Below are 20079 nucleotides of genomic sequence, written 5' to 3' on the forward strand. Positions count from 1 at the left end.
TTCCAAGAATATGGTGCAGGATACCACAATTGTATTCTTTACACTATTTATTTATGAAACTACAGTTCGCCCGCACCATGCGCGGATGCATTTTACGCAGCTTTAAGCTTACGTAGAAACCACTTGGGAAGAGAAAACAATGACATGCGCGCCTATGGCGTGCGCATGCCACTTCACCACATGCACAAGCCCAATTATTTCCTATGGAGCTTGAGCATAGGTGGATTTTTCCTTATGCAGGGGATCTGGAATGGGGAACCTTTTTTTTTCTCTGTCAAGCGCCATTGACCCACTGGGGGGAAAATAGGAATCTCACTTAGTATTAGGAATCCCATTTAACCACCTGTCTCACCCCCATCCATTTACACAGAAATAATTTTGTTGAATATGAATGGAACTTTCTCCAAAGTGCATGCAGCGTTGTAGTCTGTCAGATGTGGCATGCTTAAATTTTATTTTCAAATACAGGAAATGAGAATGGAGGGACACTTTTAGGATGGTGACAGTAGTTCTTTGCAGAATCTAATTGCACCTCTCTGTATTTGTACACGCAGAGCTGGATACTTCATTGCAGTAAGCCGGACAGGCCACACATGCAGACTCTCCACACCTTTCTCCTAAGTATGTACCAAGCTCAGGATTATAGTTCTAGAGGCTCTGTTGTTATTCCAAACTAGAGTGCACCCACTGAATCAAAGATTTTTTCAAATTACCTACAGTATTTACTGACTCCACATTTAGAACTTGACTCAGTGGGGTTATTCTAGTTGGGATTAACCAATAGAATGAAGACAAATATCAGAAAATATGTTTAGGGGCATTTAAAATTAACTGAGACAAGTGCTTGAGAAACTATTTCAGGTACAGATATTGGCAAACTCCTCACAGACAAACTGGCCTCCACTGTTGATATTTTGTTAAAGAGATGAGGACAACCAGTATGTGTGAGCTACTGTAACCATGTGGGCAGTTTGTTATGAGAATGTGCCTGTTACCATCATGAATGTATTCAAATACCTTGCTACAAGGACATGCATAGATTATGTGCCCTTTTTGCCATTTTGCCCACCCCCTACAAAAATGCTATTTAGAAAAGAGAGAAGTGTAGACAAGATCCAAACTCAACCTTCCACTCCTATTCCCAAAGAGATGATTATAAAACTTTCTTTAAAGCATTTCAGAACTCAGAAATGGGAAATGGGAAACCTTGATTACAGACCCTTTGGCTCATATTCATTTCTCTTTCCATCAGAGAATATAGAAGATATCTTAGTTACGTCAGGAGCCAAGCTTGTGAAATTTAGTTTTGGAGACTAAAACCCCCAGAATACCTCAGTCATCATGGTGGTCATAGTAGACCACCATGGAATTTGTAGTCCAAAATCTACCTTTCCCAAACTAGTCATAAAACAAGCAAATTGAGAGATTACCAGGGCTCCCGGGCACTTTGTAGCATCAGAGCTGTTACACAGTCAACCCTATGTAACCATGTATTCAACCATCCATGGATTGAAAATGGCAATAATGTTTGGTAAGGTAGAAAGCACTAGGGGGGGGAAAGACAGCATTCAAGATGGGTAGACTCAATCAAGGAAACCACAGCACCGAGTCTGCAAAACCTGAGCAGGGCTGTTGATGATAGGATGAATAGACAGTCTCTCATTCATAGGATTGCCCTAAGTTGAAATTGAATTGATGGCAATTAACAACAAAAATTCCAAGGTTGCATCAAAAATGGAAATAAAATGCTCATGAATACTTCCCCAGTTTCTCCTAGCTTCCCTTGAGACTAATGTGTAGGAAGGAAGTATTTTTAAGTACGATAATTCCAGAGTTACTAATAAACCTGACTTTTAAAAGATATATAACATATAAATAAAATTTTAATAAATGCTTTTCATTTGTTATATATCATCACAGCAACAGAGTACCAATTTCTTCTTAGCTCTTAATAAATTAAAGTAAGAAGAAAATGGGAAGTTTTAATTGATTTCTGGCACCATTAAAAAGATTGTGTGCTTTCCCAAGTCATGTCTGGACACTATGAGCAATGTTAATTTCTCACAGGAGAACAAAAACCAGAAGCTGTTCTCATATGGTACATTGAGTGTTTAGCAAAGGAATAAGGATCTTGCCTGTGTTCAGTATGTGTTCTGTGTAGTATGCAATCCCATTTCTCCTATATATGTTTAATGTAACTTGTGCAACCTTGTACAAAGGAGGATTTCTTTATATTTTCACATAGCTTCAATAATGTTAGCTTTCCTGGGATTGGAAAGTAAGCAAGGGATCCATGTATGTAAACAAATCAAGAACAGTACCAGTAATTAGGAGATTTCCAAAGTAAAAATGTGTTGTTGGAAAAACAATGAAAGTCGAGTTTCTCTGAAGATGCTGGTCACAGCTGCTGCCGAAACATCAGGAATAAACTCTTCTAGAACACAGCCTCATAGCCCGAGAAACCCACCAAAAACACTGAAAGGTATTGTGGATTCTTAAAGTCCAAGAAAATCCATGTGATATGAAGTTTTGGTGGATGACTGTAATTACAGTAATGGGAATAGAGGGGACTGCAATCTAAAACCATACACTCACCCACCCCAAAATGTGCACAATTGAGGCAACAGTCCATCCATTTGATGAAGTGGGGTGCACTCAACAAACTCTTATGCTAAATAAAACATGCTAGTCTTTAAGGCATCATAAGACTTTCTGTTCTTTGTAAAAATGAGGGACACACTCCCAATTAACACCTAGTGAAGCATTTGATGCTATTTGCCTTTGTTCCCATGATCACAGACTCTGTCACTTAAATATATTGCCCCTTGTGTCTGGCACCAGTAGCTCAAATAGCAGTTAAAAGGATTGTAATGGCAATTTACATGTAGCTTAAAAAGTAAATACCCAAGAGACAGATTTAGAAGTGTTGGCTTAAATCTGAGCAAAATTTAGGCTAAATGTTTGATAACATCTCCTGACAGCAAGCTCTTTAAAGCTGTGGCAGATTCCCCCCAGGGAAAAGTTAGAAGTTCCACTGCTTGGGCAATTTCAAATTAGACTGAAAAAAGCAGTTCAGAATATACTGTAGTGAGCAATCTTGTATCGGCTGATGATGTTCAATATGATCTAACAAATCCTTTCCCTTTCAGTTTTATGTTTCTATGTATTGATGTTTTTATAACAGTCCCAATTTGTTATTTAACTCAGTCACAGTAAGTACAGCTCTTTCAAATTCTGTCCCCTTTCTTCCATATTGTGATTCTTAGATTTTTTTTAAAAAAAATCAAATATTACTTGTATTTTCTAAAAACAACGCTATTAATATGGGAGTGCAGTTTACATTCACACTCAATTTACCTAACTTACTGAATTTGTTGCTGTAATCACTCCTTCTTCTACTGTTGAGCATTTCCTATAACATAAGTTAAAAATAAGAAGACCTACAGTTCATCTCCCGGAGTTGCACTAAAGCGACTGACTGTTTTCCTAGGAAATATATGAGAAGAAAATAATAGATCATGGTAGCCACATAGGTTTTAATGACTATTTCCAGATATCAGTCACTCATTTTCATAACATATGCAAAGCTTATGACCCCCCCACCTTCCATTTGATATTTTACTACTAATAAACATCTTTAATCTACATGTGTTATTGGCAAGAACACTTAAAAGTACAGATGGTGGAGCAGATCTTCTCATTTGCCTGTCCTTTCCATTCTCAGAAATGCTAAAACAAATGGGTGGGGGGAAATCAATGCATTTCTGCCAAATCAGTGTCAGCTTCAAAGTGGATTATTTTTGTTGGGATACAGCATGATTTGTTTAAATTAATTAAAATAGAATAAAGTAGTGGTTGTTTCCTTTGAAAGCCATACTAGTGTAGAAACCTGAATAATAATAAATAATCATAAACATAATATCCAACAAAAATCCATCCAAGATACCTTTATTGGCCAACTGAAATGCACAATAAACTTGTTGCAAGCTTTCGAAGTTCTATGGACTTCTTCATCAGGCAAAATGTTACAAACCAAACAAGAGAAAAAAACAATTGGAGATGTTAGTCAGATGCCTGCATGTTGTTTCAGCCCTTAGTAAAGATGTTATGATGAGAAGGCTATCTTTTGCAGGCAGGCTCCTCCTCCTCCTTCTGGCCATGCGGCAATAGGGAGATTTTCAAAGTGCAGGAAATTTAAAGTCTATTTGTGTCTCAAGTAAAAGTGGAAAAAAAAATCCCCTCTGTGATTCAGTCATGGAAGAACATTACTTTCAGGTGAAAAAAATATTACTTATGCTGGCAGTTTGCATCTTCAGATGATTAATGAAAGTGAATGTAAGACTTTGTAATGCAGAAAGGTATCTGGACTTTAGGAGCATTACATAGGCACCACATTGTCTCCACAACTGCAGTAAGTTATAGCAGAGGACCTGATCTGTACAGCATCATCCATTAGATGAGAGTGTGCTAAAGATTCATAGAGCAGTAGAAATGAGCAATTGAGCAGGCAGGGGAGGCAATCTGGTCCCATTTGCCTTTATATAGTGGATTTTTGGTTATCTATTGGGATTTGGTTCCAGGATCCCCTGTAGACCAAATTCTGCAGATGCTCAAGTCTCATTATATACAATGGTGTAGTAAAATTGTGTCCATTGTATAAAATGGCAATATCACAGTTTGCTTTTGGAAATTTGGGGGTAGGGGAGGATTTTGAGTGAGTCATATCTTATAATATGGTCAAGGTATGACAGTCTCAGTTTAGTAATCTTGGCTTCTAGAGAGAGAGTTCAGGCTTTATTTGCTCTAGGACCCATGTATTTGTCTTTTTAGCAGCTCACAGTATCTGTAGAATTCTTCTTCAGCACCACATTTCAAATGAGTTGATTTTCACAATCATACATAGAAAGTAGAGATGTGATGGCATGCATAGTCCTAACTTTAGTATTCAGTGAAATATCTACCTACTTCCTTCATAGCAGCCCTTCCAAGTCCTAGTCTGCTGATTTCTGTAGTCTTCATTCTGATTAATGACCAAGCCAAAGAATGGAAAATCTTGGCCTGATTCAATACCTTCGCCATCTGCTTTGAAGATATGTTAATCATCTGTGTTTGTTATTTTTGTTTTCTTAATGTTAAGTTGTAAACCTGCCTTTGCATTTTCTTCACTGACTTTCTTCAGCAATCCTCCAATATCTTCTCTGCTTTCTGTTAGTAATATGGTATCATCTGTATATCTTAAATTGTTAATGTTCCTTTCTTCAGTTTTCACTTTTCTATGCTCTGAGTCTAATCCTACTTTATGTATGATGCATATCCATGGATAGCCATGTTGGCCATATAACAAAGTACAGTACAATAACATCAAAAATCCACAAAACTGATATGTGTATTGATGCAACCAAAAGGCACAAAATACATGTCATGGACAAGTCTATGTTCTCTGCCTAACAAATAGATTTGTAGCCTTACAAAGGATGGAGGCATCCTGGATCTCAAAGGAAGTATCTTTTTGTGTTGCTAATTTTACTTTCCTGAATCTGAAGAGGCTATGAATATCCAGTAGCGTCACTAGGGTTGTGGTGGCCTGCACCAGGTGACACCCCAGAAGGAGAGTGACATCTGGTCACACACACACACCCCACAATCCCTCACACTCCACCATCACCACACACTGTTCCATCACCCGTGCATGTGGGCCACTCCATCACCTGCATGTGTGCTGTTCTGTTCCCCCATGCACATACTCTTCTAGAATATGGCCACATAGCCCGAAAAACCGACAAAAAACAATGGTATCACTGTTTTGTTAATTTTTGATGTTATTGTCCTCATGCATGATACATTCAGCGTTCATTTGGGGGACCCCATTGCCATTTGGAAACCATTCTGTTTCTCTGTATTCAGTCTGAAGAGTAGCCTCTTTTCCTGAGTACAGATAATCTATCAGGACAATCAAATGTTATTGCACACCCATTTGTTTAAGAGTGATCCATGGTTTTTCATGATTTACACAGTCAAAGATTTTGCTACAATCTATAAAGCAGAGGATGATTTTCTTCTGAAAATCAATAGTGGGCACCATGTAATACAGGAAATAAATCCCAAACCTGTCAAGGAGTAATCACAGTGAACTGGGGCTATTGAAACAATGAATAATAAATATTTGTTTAATTCCTTTAAATAAAGTCAGATCAGACACTTGAAGGAAGCAGAGTATGTTAATAAAACTCTGAGCATAGGAAGATCTCAATATCAATCTCTGTATCAATTTATGGGTGGAGTATAGCTGCATAGGTTAATATCAAATTATCTACAAAATCTTTACAAAGAAAGAAAGAAAGAATTACATTTGTAGTTTGGTTACAAAAATTCAACAGATACACACACACACACAGCTTGCAAGGTAGAAGCAAATGAGTTCTGTTTGCAGGCTGACATTGTCCATTTCCACATTGATTGGAAGGAAGATCCATTAGCATCAATAAATCATACCCTGGGAATTTCAGTTTCACGGTACAATTAAGACTGGGTTCCAATCAAAGGTTCTAACTATATGTCTAAGGCTGTGAGGTGGATAGTTCAGAATTTATAACTAGTTTTATAATTGGTGGTTGTTGTTGTGTGCCTTCAAGTCATTTCCAACATATGGTGATCCCGTATGTGGAGTTTGCTTCACAAGATTTCTTCAGAGGAGGTCTGCCACTCAGGCTGAGGGAATGTTGCTTGTCCAAGGCCATCCAGTGGTTTTCCATGGCAAATTCCAGGGAATTTGCACCTAAACCACTATGCCACACTTGCTCTCTATTTAGATAACTATTTTGATCAATTCATACATTCAGAATTAATAAGACCAATGTTTCATTTCATATTCGCTTCAGTAATGTTCTGCATAATAATTACAGTTAACCATGGGTATTCCAGTTCAACATGTTAAGGACTGTAGTCCTCAGGTTAACTACCCTTAAGGTAGTCAGGCTAAAATATAGTATAAAAACACAGCTTCATAGTAGTACTTTGGAGGCCTATCATCAGATTCTTCCCTATTGCCTTCTGTATATATCAGCTTGTGGCTAAATAAAGGTACAGTGGGATCTTGTTATCCGCTGGGGTTGGGTTCTAGGACCCTCCTTGAATAACGAAATCTATGGATGCTCAAGTGCCATTAAATATAATGGCATAGCAAAATGGTGTCCCTTATATCAAATGGCAAAATCAAGGTTTGCTTTTTGGAATTTATTCTTTTTTGGAATATTTTCTAGCCGTGGATGCTTGAATCTGTGGATAAAAAATCTGTGGATAAGGAGGGCCGACTGTTTTTGCTAGTATTCTGATCACAGCAACTCCGAGTCTATAGCAGAGTGTTTGAGTCGTTCATGCAAAAGCAAAAGCTATGACCATCATAAACCACCTAAATGTGGGTTGACGACACGTAACAAAATTGCAGCAGGGCTGACATTAAATAATTCCATTGCCATGAGATCTTTCCATTAGCAGGAAATTATCACCAATGGGTGAAATACATGTGTCTCTCTGTGTGATGGAATATCTCTCATAAATGGAGTGATTGTATGCACTCATCTTGGATCCTGAACTCTGACATTAGTCCATTTCCTCAGAGAGACAAAGAGTGTCCATATCTTGGAGTTAACCTTTTGAGAACTGCTAGGATAATTTGTAGAGACATGTGTTACCTCACACACATACTCTCTACAGCACTATCAGGGTTTTTGTCTATGTTCACTATTTCTTTTTTAGAGATGAAGGCCACCAAAAAATTGGTGTGTGGGGGGGGGGGGACCTAGCTGTTGTAGTTTTTTAATTGCCTCAGCTGCAAAAATAAAAATGCATGACAAGGAGAAATGTGCCATCAGCTGATTCTTTACTGAAATGTGCAAAAGCCACAGTGTTGCTGAAAATGGCTGAGATGGGTTCAAATGGCATTTGCATTCAGAAGCAAAACACAAGCGTGAATAGTATCAGTTAAAATCATGTGGATATAAGAAATACTCCCATTCACAGTTGGATGCTGTAGTTTTCAACTTATTAAAAGTGGGATTCCTATTCTACAGTAAAAACATATATAAGACTTTACTATCCATTCACTAACACACAGGTAAAAACTCAGTTAAAGCCCAAACCCAGCAATGAAATAATAAAAGACCTCAAAAAGCAGAAGCATATTTCTGTAACTCAAAAACTTGATGAAACAGATGCCAACTAAAGTATATACAGCAGATAGAATGTGGGTTTACATTTTTATTTCTTTATATACAGTATTTTCTTTTCCTAGAGCTGTCTCTGGAAAGAAAGCTAACTGTGGTCCTGAAACAAACTAGTTACTTCACTTAGGATACTCATATTCTGCTCAGAGATTTATTCCTTATAACCTTTCACCCACAGAATCTCCTAAGCCAAGTTTATACATCTTTGATATGAGCTGGTGATACTGAAATGAGTCTTGTGACAAAGGCTGTATTTCCTTGCTGAAATCCCAAATATCTTTGCTGGTGCATTCAAGGAAAGTTACAGTTCTAGTTCAAAATAAAATGATCACTGGTAGTAGCTAACCCTTTAGGACTGAGTTGCCCTCTGGCAACAGTAAACTTAATCTTATCCTGACAACCTAAGGCAGTATGTAGATACTAAGCAATAGTAGCAGAATGGTATTATGAGAGTGCCTTTTGGGGAAGGGAATAGCAGTGACTATAAAAAGAGGTGTCATCTTACCAGCTACATTATTATTTACTTTTTGTATGCAATAGTATTCCAGATTAAATTTAAATGTACCCTTAAGCATTTTGCTTAAAAAGATTATGAGTTGGGCCTTTTACAACGTGTGTGTCTTAATCACCCAGACAGAGGTTAACTGTGCAGCTTTCACTCTAATTAATTTTGTGGTAATTATTAATTCTAGTTGAACATGTGTTCTTTTCTAATGAGCATAGAAATATATATATATATATATATATATATATATATATATATGCCACAACACTTGAAGAGCCAGTACTTCTTAAGTGTTCACTATTTTTTGAACATGTAACCAGCATTAAACAAGTTCAGAACATTTAATCTAACTAGAGTCTACAGAGAATAGCCATACCCAGTAAGCACTGGATCAGAGGAAAGGCCCACTTATGGAATGCTAACTGGTTAAAGAACAGAAAGCACAGAATTGCTTTTCAGTATCAATACTGTGAATAATTTAATTCCATTTTAATATGCCCTTTTTGTAAGTTTTTAGCTGTGTTGTTCTTTTAAAAATTCTAATCTGGCTTGAGTTCCAATTTTAAGAAAACCGGGGTATAAATAAATAAATGGGACTGCTAGTTTTTATCTTCTTAATAAAGGATTTTAGGTTGGGGTGCGAATGAGGTGCGAAGATTTGTTGATGATACCAAATTGTTGATGGTTGTTAGAACAAGAACCAAAGGACAATAAATAGGTTCAAAAATATTTCTCCAAACTGGGTATTGCATAGCTGAGGAAAATGCAACAAGGGGTAATCAAAATTGTCAAAGAACTACCATATTAGGACTTACCCTGTGAAAACAGTTACAGCATCTGCAACTCCTTAGCATAGATAAAGGGGAATAATGGGTAAGTGTGATGCAAGTGGCATCTGAACTGCAATAATATGCAATTTGACACTGCTTTAACTACCATGGGTCAGTATTATGGAATCCTGGGATTTGTAGTTTGTGACACCAGAGCACTCTGACAGAAGATTTAATATCTCACAAAATAAATCCCAAAATTCCTTAGCATTGAGCCAAAACAGTTAAGGTGATGTCAAACAGTATTATTTCTTCAGCCAAAGATATATAAAATTATACATGATGGAAATTTCGTAAGGATACCTTTTTTCAAATACACAGTAGTAAAAAACAGCCATGCAATAAACTGAATAATGGGTAATTCAGGGAAGGGGGTGAAACGGAGTACTTTTTCATACATCTAAACTGTGGAGGTAACTGCCACAACCTGTAGCAGCCACCTCAAACGGAGATTAGACCAATTGATTCATGATATGGCTAGTATTGTTCATAGTGGGACTTTTCATTCCTCCAGTAGCAGTGGCTGGCTGACAACTGTGGGATGTTGGCCTAAATACATTTGCTAGTCCAACCAGTATAAACCCATTGAATCAATGGGATTTGCATAAATGTTGATTTACAATTCAGCAATTGATTCAATGGGATTTACATAAATCAATGGGATTTGCATAATTGTTGACATATCATTTAGCAAGTAATTCAGTGTGCCCACTCTAACTGGAACTAGCAATTGGATTTAGGCCAATGCTCCGACAGATCATTGGCTTAGATAGGCCTAGATGAATTCACCCCAGCTCTTCTTATATTCTTATGTTCATATTCTAAACCAGTATTATGCATTCTGATTCTCAGTAGTTCTCTAGAATCACAAACACCCACCCCAACTTTAAAGTCTGAGATACTTGTAATTAGAAATAAAAGGGATCTGTGTGCAAAACAGATGTGCCACTAAGATAGAGCCCTTTTCTTTTCTCAAAAGTTCTTTCTTCAAGATGTCCTTCAAGATTTTTGAGTTTCACCAAATTACATTGTATTTTCTTAGAATCCTGTTGCCAAATGAGAACACTGGACAGTGGAATAGGAACCTTCCCTCTCCCTGACTCAGGAAACCGATCAACTGGAAGGCATGTTTCTAAACAAGAACTGGATTTAGAAACTCAAGTTTTCACATCACCTGGACACACTTTTCCTCAGGTTCCTTCTGAGAAGGCCAAAACCCTTGAGCGTGAAGTGCCTTCAACAGCTAATAAGAACCAGGGATCTCTGGAGAGCATAATATCTCATTCAGCATCTGATCCTACCATGACAGCTAAAGGTTTACGGCCTGTTCTGAGCCGCCTCCCAAAACCAGCTTTTGCAGGTAAAAATGACAGTTATGCTGCAAATTAGGTTCTTTGTGCTCTGTTGTCTGTTTCCCTTAGCAGAGACCTTTAGTAATGACATTGGATAAAAGACATGTGAAATGCACAGCTGCAAAGATTCTTCAAAGTTACTCTAGAAGGTTAACAAGCTAGTGACCACACTGACGTTGAAATCCTGTTACATGAAATACTAATCTGTCATTTTATAAAGTCTGCTCTGTGACACACCAAATCTCTAAATAGCTCTCAGATAACATCAAGGCCAAGCCAGGACAGGTTTATCCTGAGACTGAAAACAAACCTAAGTACTAAAAATGTTAAAACCTGGCTTACAAAATTTCTCATACGCACACATTCGCCCCTCATAACTCGCAGATCCAAGATCCATGCCCTTGAATATCCGCAGAGGGGTGACCTCTGCTGTCTTCAATGGTGCGCACTCCTGGGCTGCCGCAGCACAGGCCAGTACCCCATTCAAGCCTATGGGAGTTGAATATGTACAAGCCTCCATTTTGTGTGCGGGTGTGTGTGTGTGGAACAGATCCCACATGAAAACGGAAGGCCAACTGTATGTATGCACACACACAAATGCACACAACTCAACAGTACAATTATTTTATTAATAGAATTTTGGAATCTGATCTATTGGGCCATCACCAAGTAGATTTTGGTATAGCATGGATTTTTTTTTTTTGGGGGGGGGGGGGGAGTCCGGAGATATGTACATACTTCCACACTGAATGAATGGCTTAAGTCCCAAATGGTCTCCATCAATAGAATGGAAAAAGGACAACTCTGATCAGATTGACTGCAATCAGCCATTCATGCTGTGTATTTATTTATTTATTTATTTTGTTTATTGGGTTAACATCCTGCCTTTCTCCCAAAATGAGATCCATAGTAATAAGTTTCATCATATCAGGAGAACTCTTGCAGTGGATAAATGACTTGTCAGATATAGTTTTTCAAATGCCCTTTTTAATTTATGATAAAATGAAAGTGATTTATGGATATGTTTCATATGATATGTATATATATTGGATTAACTTAAGAAATGAATGATATAACAAAGACAAGGCAAGAGCATGTGTGCAGAGAGATATTAACAACTGATATGGCAGGAATATGATCTTCAGACATCATCCAGGGTACACATACTTATATAATATTAGCATAGTGAATTCTCCTTTAGCTGAACAACGTTTACGTTAGAGGCAATTGCTGATGTCTTGAAGCAAACATAAAGCTTGATAAATTCTAATTCTTTGACAAATACGAATACCACACAGAAGTAGATCAGTATACAAGCAGCATAAAATGGTGAGATGCAGCAAGGGAACATGTGCTCTTATATATAAAACATGTAAATCAATAACTCAACATGAAATAAAAGTAGTACACTACAGCCCAGGTTCCTCAGTTTGTTGCTCTTATTAGACCTCATATAAATATATAGATATATAAGTATATAAATATATAGATGTAGATATATAAATATGACCTCAATACAGATCCTAATGCATAATATTATTCATTTCTGAAATTACTTTTGAAGAGTAGTTTTGAAAATATAAATGTCTCTAAAATGAATGTTTGTAACTGTGCCATGTGCTTTCACTATTGTTCGACTTTCATTATAATTGCATTATAGGTCATACCAAATAATGGGGATGGCACATCTACATCTTCTCTTGCCTTTATGAGCAACAACAGAGATCAGGTTAAGGAGATACCATCACGCTCATGACCTCAAGTACTTTACACAGGCCATAGTCATGTCTACAAGAATAGCCTGACTGAAGGACACAAAACCTGAAGTAGTTTCTGAATGAATTGCAGGCTTTAAACAGATCATGTTTTATGAGTTAGAGACAAGTTTATGATAACACTGCCTGCAGAGAATTCCCACTCTGTGCCTTTCTCCCGTTTCTCCATTCCCTTGGCTTTTTGAATTAGCAGAAATCATTTTTATCCCTATGGAAGATTAATACCAAGAATTCTCTTCCTGAAGCTGCTATATGTGGTTAATAAGCTTAGGGCTACATCACATGTTGTGCAGTGGATTTCTGTTCATGCAACAGAACCTACCCATCCACTGCAAACAGACATAACAATTGAATTTCACCATTAGAAATGAAAAGATGGAGAGAATACTGACATCTCATTTCCCTGCCTTTCCACTTTTACAAAGCTAGCACTATAGCATCTGTTACTGGCCAGTCTGGTTGTCGGGCCATGCCCACTGGATGTGTGGCTGTGTTACAGTTTTGATGGATGGGTTGATAATTACCCCTCATTTGGTAGGCTCAGAATGAGTAGATGAATCTATAAAATTGTTTTAGGAAAGAAAAAATATAAGAAGAAATGGGGAAACATAAAATTGTAAAGTAGTAATTTTAAGAAAATAAGAACCAAAATATTGAAAGAACTCCTGGTTTCTTAACAAACTGTAAATACTGGGTCTCACTTTCCTACCAGTCAGATAGAAAGTGTGAAGACCTGAAATTAGGAATTAGATAAAACCAGCATTGCTGTTTCAATATGCCAAGTAAGAAAAAGCACTTCTACAATGTAGGAATAGTGCAATTTGACACTGCTTTAACTGCTGTGGCTCCATCCTACAGGACCCTGGGATTTGTAATTTGGTGAGGCATCAACATTCTTTGGCAGAGAAGGCTAAAGAAAGGTCTTTCTTTAGCAGAGAAGGCTAAATAAAAGTTTAACAAGGGTTAAACTACAAATCTCAGCATTCCATAGGATGGAGTTATAGCACTTAAAGTGGTTTCAAACTGCATTATTTCTACAGTGTAGATTCACCCTTAGATTTAGGCCAGTATAGGATAACTGTCTATAATAGTAATAAATGGCTATATGATGATTAAATGAAGCCATAGTTTCATGAGTTATGATCTTTAATAAATTATTTCAAATTACATTGCAAATTTTATAAGATAATATACTATCCTGCAGTGAATGTTTTGTTGGAAATCACTAAAGTTATACATGTAGTCAAACCAAGACTGTGACAGTTATAATCCCAAAGTCAAGCAGTTATAATAAGACTAGATCACTTTGAATCCCAGACCAGTTTACTGCTATAGTCCAATTTACTTCCATAATCCATGCAAACATAGCTTCTGAGGTCATCAAAGCCTACCTGTGTGGTTATCTCATACCCACTTCTATTATAGGACCAGAGAAAATTCATCTACTTTTTAAATGAGGTTAACAAGAATGAGAATGATGTGGATCTCCTAAGAGACTGACATTCCACCTTAACTGAAAATCAGGCATTCCAAGTAACTTATACAGCTGAAAAAAAATGGGTAGGCTACGTCAGTGTGTTCACAGTGTATAATTATGTAGTAAAATTACCTCCACCTTCACTGACATTTCACTGAAGTTTTTTGCAAGACTACCAAATAATGTTTTCTTAATGTGTCAATATTTAAATTGAGCAAAGAAGTAAATAGGGTACATTAAAGATTCTTGGGAGTTTATGAGAAGTCTTCTAATTAAACATGTTGGAATTTAGTTGATTTAGCAATATTCCCAATGCAGTTTTGCAGTGGTTATAATGGAATGCAAACAGACATTGCACGCTTCATTGGAAGCTCTCCTGCTCATTTCAGATCAAAGCTGAAGAAAAGATATTTTTAATTCACTTTTTTTTTAAAAAAATAAGCAAATTGTTAATTAATAGCACAACTGAGGGAGATTCAGAAGAGAATCTTAGTTATAGATTATGTGCTACATGCTTGGATAGCCACATGTGTGACCTCAATTCAGCACCGTGCTATAGAGTAGACTCCGTGATTAAACACTGTCATTATAACAAATTGAATAGAAACTGCAAGCACTGAATTGCTTCATAAGAAGTCAGTAGCAGTAAGATTGTCCTGATCTTAATGCTAATATTCACTGCACCAGCCTTCTAGGGTTTGTTTCTTAATTAAATTGTCTTGAAGGGATGCAAAAAAGAGTATAGAGCAAATTGGGAGGTCATCTTTTTTCACTCTCAAACTTTATCATCTGACCCATCTTCCTCCCTCCTCCCTCCATCTCTGTCTCATGTTCTATATCCCCCTCTATTTCTCTCTCACACACACACAGTGTGACTCCTACAACATCAAAACCCTGTGGATTTATTCTTGTTCTTCATGGTGATAGTTCAAAGAATAAAGAAACGAATTGGCTGAGACCATGTGCTAAGATATTTTTTTCAAATCTTTCAGCTTAAACAGTTTGCCCTTTTCCTCTCAATTAGAAGAACCAGCCTAATCTCTGTCTTCCTATTCTACCAAACTAACACATTAGGAACTGAAAGGAAGTGTTGGAAATCAAAAGAAAGGGTTCAGAGCAATTCATATAAGAAAAAAGAAAAATATGGCTTAACAACTTGGTGCTCATAAAAGTACAACTATCTGGTTTCACCAACACTCTGAAGGTTTATTACACACCACTGCAAACCAAGCCTACTGAAATTATAGTTGACCATCTCAGTATACACATACATTGCATGAATGCGGTTCATCATCTTTCCCTTATGACTGTAGACAAAATATGATGGCACATAAGGCAAATCTGATAGAATTTTATAAATATCTTCTGTAATATTTAGTGATATCCTTTTATACATTTTATTCATACCACTGTTCCCTGCGTACTGCCCTTTTCCTTCACTGCTTTGTTCATTCATCTATCCATCTGCTACTTTTCCTCTGTTTTACTCATTTAACTATTTAAAATATTTTGTTCTTAAAGCAAAATGGTCTTGGTTTCAGTGCAACGTATTCAGTGTGGATAAGTGAAAGAACCTGACTCTTACATGGAAATGAAATAAAGCACTGTTTTTCATATACTGCAGTTCAAAAAAGCAATTTACTTCTGTCTGTTATCCAGGAATAATGAGCCCTGTGAAAAAAAGCAGACCAGAGGAGAATTCTGTGACTTCCACATCATTAGAAAATTCAGAAAAAGAAAGAGGTAGCAACAAGATGTTTCCAGACTGGAGTAGCAAAAAAGCTACTAAAGCCAAGGTACAAATGAAAAAGAGATGGGGGAAGAAATCATTAGTTGTTTATTTTCCACGTTTATATATCCTGCCTAGAATGGTTGTTAGTTTCCTGGTCTAATCCTCACAAGAATCCTGGGAAATAGTTTACATTGGGGAAGAGTCGTACCTTGATGGCAGAGCATGAGTTTTGTATCCAAAAAACTCTAGGATCAATCCTTGGCATCTGCAGTTATGGCTGGGAAGGACACATATAGCCTCCCCTGGGGGGAGGGGAAGGACCATGTGTGTGTGTGTGGTCATATAAAGGGAGCCCTGGTGGTGCAGTGGTTAAATGCCAGTACTTCAGCCACAAGGTTGTGATTCAATCCTAGAGGAGGGCTCCAAGGTCAATTCAGCCTTATATCATTACGTAGGTCGGTAAAATGAGTACCCAGCATGTTGGGGGCAATTGGTTTACATGTTGTAAACCACTTAGAGACTGCTTAGTCTCTGATGAAGTGGTACAGAAATATAAATGATACAAAAACATTTTTTGTAAGAAAAACGTTTTCTCATGGGTCCCCCAGGGACCAAAAACATTTTTTTCATTTTGTTTTAAATTGTCTTGAAATGCTCCAGTGTACACTGGGAGAATGGGGTACATTGCCTCCACATTTTAAAGATACCATGGGCCAATTTGACCTTAATCTAAAACATAATGAATATGCCCCAATTCCCCCTTAGAGGTTTTTCAAGACCCAAAAATTTTTGGGTTTTGTTGTTTGCTTGTTTTTGTTTGATTTTTTGCAAGAGCAGGTGTGGCCTGCCAAGATCTCCTAAAGGCAAATGCTGCCCTCTAGCTTTCTACAGTTGCCCACTGTTCAGATATTACAGTTGGCCCACCCCTTCCACGGGTTTGCCTTCCGCAGACTTGAGCTCACATGGAAGGCAAGATCCACAGCACACCGTGGGAGTGTGCCCCATTATAACTTATGGGATTTGAGCATACACTCAATTCCTCTTACGCAAGGTGGTCCGGAATGGATCCCCCATGCAAAGGGCAGGCCAAGTGCAATAGCAAGTTCATACTGTCTGAGATAGATAGATATTCCAACTAGGTGTAAGGAAGCTTTGTGTATTTCAAATATTTATGTCAGTGTGAGTGGCCCAAATCCACTCAATGAAGCTCATGCTTTTATGTTCTCCTGTGGTAGTGTCTGGTACTCCCTAACATTTCACTGCTCGTGGTATACTAAACATTTTAACTCAGTTCTCCTTCGATAATATCTAGTGTTCACTTAACAGTTCACCAAACTTGATGGAGTAACCCAGATCTCCTTGGACAAAATCTGGTACAACCTAACACTTCACCACTCATGTTATAGCAAACATTTTAACCCTGTTCTCCTTGCACTGAATCAATTGCTCTCTGATTCTTCACCCTATTTTGTATATTACACTTTCAACTTTGGACTTGGTGATAAAGTAACTAAATTGCAACTCAGCTAAGCTTGAGAAGTGTACTTAAAATTTCTTTAGAAAATGGATATTAACAGTTAGATTGTGCCCAGACAATGCTAGCTGAAGGATGAAATCTTATTTTCAGAGATTTGTTATATTTGATTGAATAATCAATGTTAAATTGAGACAATGTAATGAATAGTGTGAAAGCTAGCATGGAGTGGTGGTTTGAGCGTTGGACTAGGATTCCAGAGACCAGGGTTCAGATCCTTGCTTGGCCATGAAAACCCACTGGGTGAGCTCAGGCAGGTTACATTTCTCTCTTCCTCAGAGGAAAGCAGAGGAAATTTGGTCCCTCTGGACCAAATCTTACCAGGAAAAGCCCATTATAGTTTGGTATTACGATCACTATAAGTTGGAAACAACTTGAAGGCACACAACAATAATAAATATGATCAGTCTGAAAGAGACAAAATGGTTTTCCTATTGTAAATTATTTGGATTTATTGAAAAGTTTTCTCTTCTGAGACACCTATTTGTTTTTTGTTTTTGTTGTTACATTTTACAGGACAGGGCACTGAGAGTGTGCACTTACTCTGCTAGCAGTAGCAGTGACACTGAAACAGAGCTGGAGTATGAAACAAGTGATTTTGGAACTGGAGGGGAAAAGTTGGTGGATTTAATGAACAATAAACAAGGTAATTTACCATTTGTACACAGGGATTTGTAGACCTCCTCACCTGACCTGTCATGGCAGCTGTTGATTGCAGTTTGTTTGTGCTGTGCCTTTTTTTCCTCATCTCTTTTCAAATCTAATTTTCCATTATGTGCTTTTGATTGTATATATACATCAGTTCTTGTCTTTCACACCCTGTTTACCACGAGTAACCAAATACAATATTTTAAAAATCATACATATAACTAAAAATACATAAACAAAATAGCAACAACAACAATAACAAAAACCAACCACAGCTCACCTTCAGTTGAACAATTAAGGTGTTGTTTTGGTAGTGCACCTATTGGGTATCTATGTTTTATGTAAAACTGCATATTTTGCTATCTTGAAATAACCTAGTGACTATCGACGTATAGTGGGCCCTTAGTGTCCACTGGGATTTGGTTCCAGGACCCTCTGTGGATATCAAAATCCATGGATGCTCAAGTTTCCTTAAATACAATGGTATAGTAAAATAGCAAAATGGCAAAATCAAGGTTTGCTTTCTGGATTATTTTTAATGTTTCCAAGCCATAGATGGTTGAATCTGTGGATGCAGAATTCATGGAGACAGAGGACAGACTGCAGTTTTTTCATCTCCACATTACTGTGGCGAGCTCACACTTCTACAGTCAAAGCTGTGTCAAACTCTCCCTTATGCTTATAACCAGTGGTGACTTCCATTTTTGTTGAGAGGAGTATCTGTCTGGGTTTTGGTTTGACTAAAGGAACTATCCAGGGTGCTGAACTTCATCCCTAAAACGGTTTCAGTGCCTCACACACCTCCTTTGATGTCTAGACTAAAAACCAGAAAGGGTTCATTGGCGCACAGATGTGGACGCTACCAGCTGCTACTCCAAATAGCCTTTTCCCCATCCCCATTTGTCTAGATAAACCCACATCTTGCCTGTCACTGAAAGTTGGAGGCAAAAATTTAAATGTGATAGTTTGCTGGATTTCTCCTTCTAAATATAAGTGATGAGCCTACAATTTTAAAATACAGGTTTGTTATTTTTATTCATTGACTGCAAAGTCTAGATTAAAATACAGGCAGTACATGTTCACTGCAGAAATCCATCCCAGAACACAGGATGAATTTTTGATTCAGTGCCAAAATAGTTACTGATATGTTATTTTCCTATTTTTAGATGGTAATTTACATGTCTTGAATATCCAGGTGTAACTCACGTAATTCATCTACAAAAACATGGAAATTTTTCTCTAAGAAACATACCCAGTGAATCATGATGGCTCCACATGATCTAAGTCCTAAAGAGCATGGAAAGCAATCTAAGGGTTCAGCTATAGCAATTCATATGTAATTGTTGACAACGTGGTAGCTGAAGTTATGCTGAAACAAGCCAACAAGCACTGAAACAAGCCAAGAGCACACAGAACTATATGTGCATTGGCACCTGGACAGGGTGACCACATGTTCTAACCCCAAAGGAGGACAAGGAACTGCCAAGTGTAGGACATTCAAGAAAAAATGTAGGACATTAAAAATAAACGCTAAAAGGACTAATATAAACATAAATTTATTTCATATGGTAGATTACAATATATTGTATTTTATTATGTACTCAGCCATATTTTTCTGATGAACCTATCTTCAGTAAAAGCCCTTGTTGGCTTGCGGTATACTTATAGAACTCTGAGTGAGACAAATGCTTAGAATTGTACTTTACTAGCAACAAACTCTTGACTGAAATTACATTTAAATTAAAGGGGAAAATCTCCTTTCAACATTTGCTTTGTGTCCTCAAGCAGCCCACTGTCTAAAATATTTGCTGCCCTTTTCACCTCTGAGAAACAAACACGCCCTGAGCTCTGGGTGTGAGTTTTGATTGCTGCTTCTCCTAGGAAAAAAGAACTTCAGAAGGATTCATCCTGTTCCCCTATTTACAGAAGGGATAGGCTGCCAAGTAGATAAATTTCTCAAAGGAGAACAGCGACATGGTGTCACTCAATGTGTTTCTTAGTCAT

At 37.4% G+C, this 20079-nt stretch overlaps 1 protein-coding gene across 5 annotated transcripts in view; it reads left to right on the top strand.

The window, feature by feature from the left end:
* The window catches only part of NCKAP5 (NCK associated protein 5), a 783557-nt gene that overhangs the window by 697228 nt on the left and 66250 nt on the right, over positions 1 to 20079 (top strand). For 4 of the 5 annotated variants that reach the window (XM_089520139.1, XM_089520141.1, XM_089520142.1 and 1 more), the window contains 3 exons: positions 10600 to 10917; positions 15821 to 15957; positions 17944 to 18073. In XM_089520139.1, the coding sequence (XP_089376265.1) occupies positions 10600 to 10917; positions 15821 to 15957; positions 17944 to 18073 (585 nt within the window). The remainder of the gene's footprint in view (positions 1 to 10599; positions 10918 to 15820; positions 15958 to 17943; positions 18074 to 20079) is intronic. The other variant, XM_089520143.1, reaches the window with a different exon arrangement.

This window comes from Sceloporus occidentalis, unplaced genomic scaffold (assembly GCF_023333645.1).
Source record: "Sceloporus occidentalis isolate IW3139 unplaced genomic scaffold, rSceOcc1.0.p SCAF_4, whole genome shotgun sequence".
Lineage (NCBI taxonomy): Eukaryota > Metazoa > Chordata > Lepidosauria > Squamata > Phrynosomatidae > Sceloporus > Sceloporus occidentalis.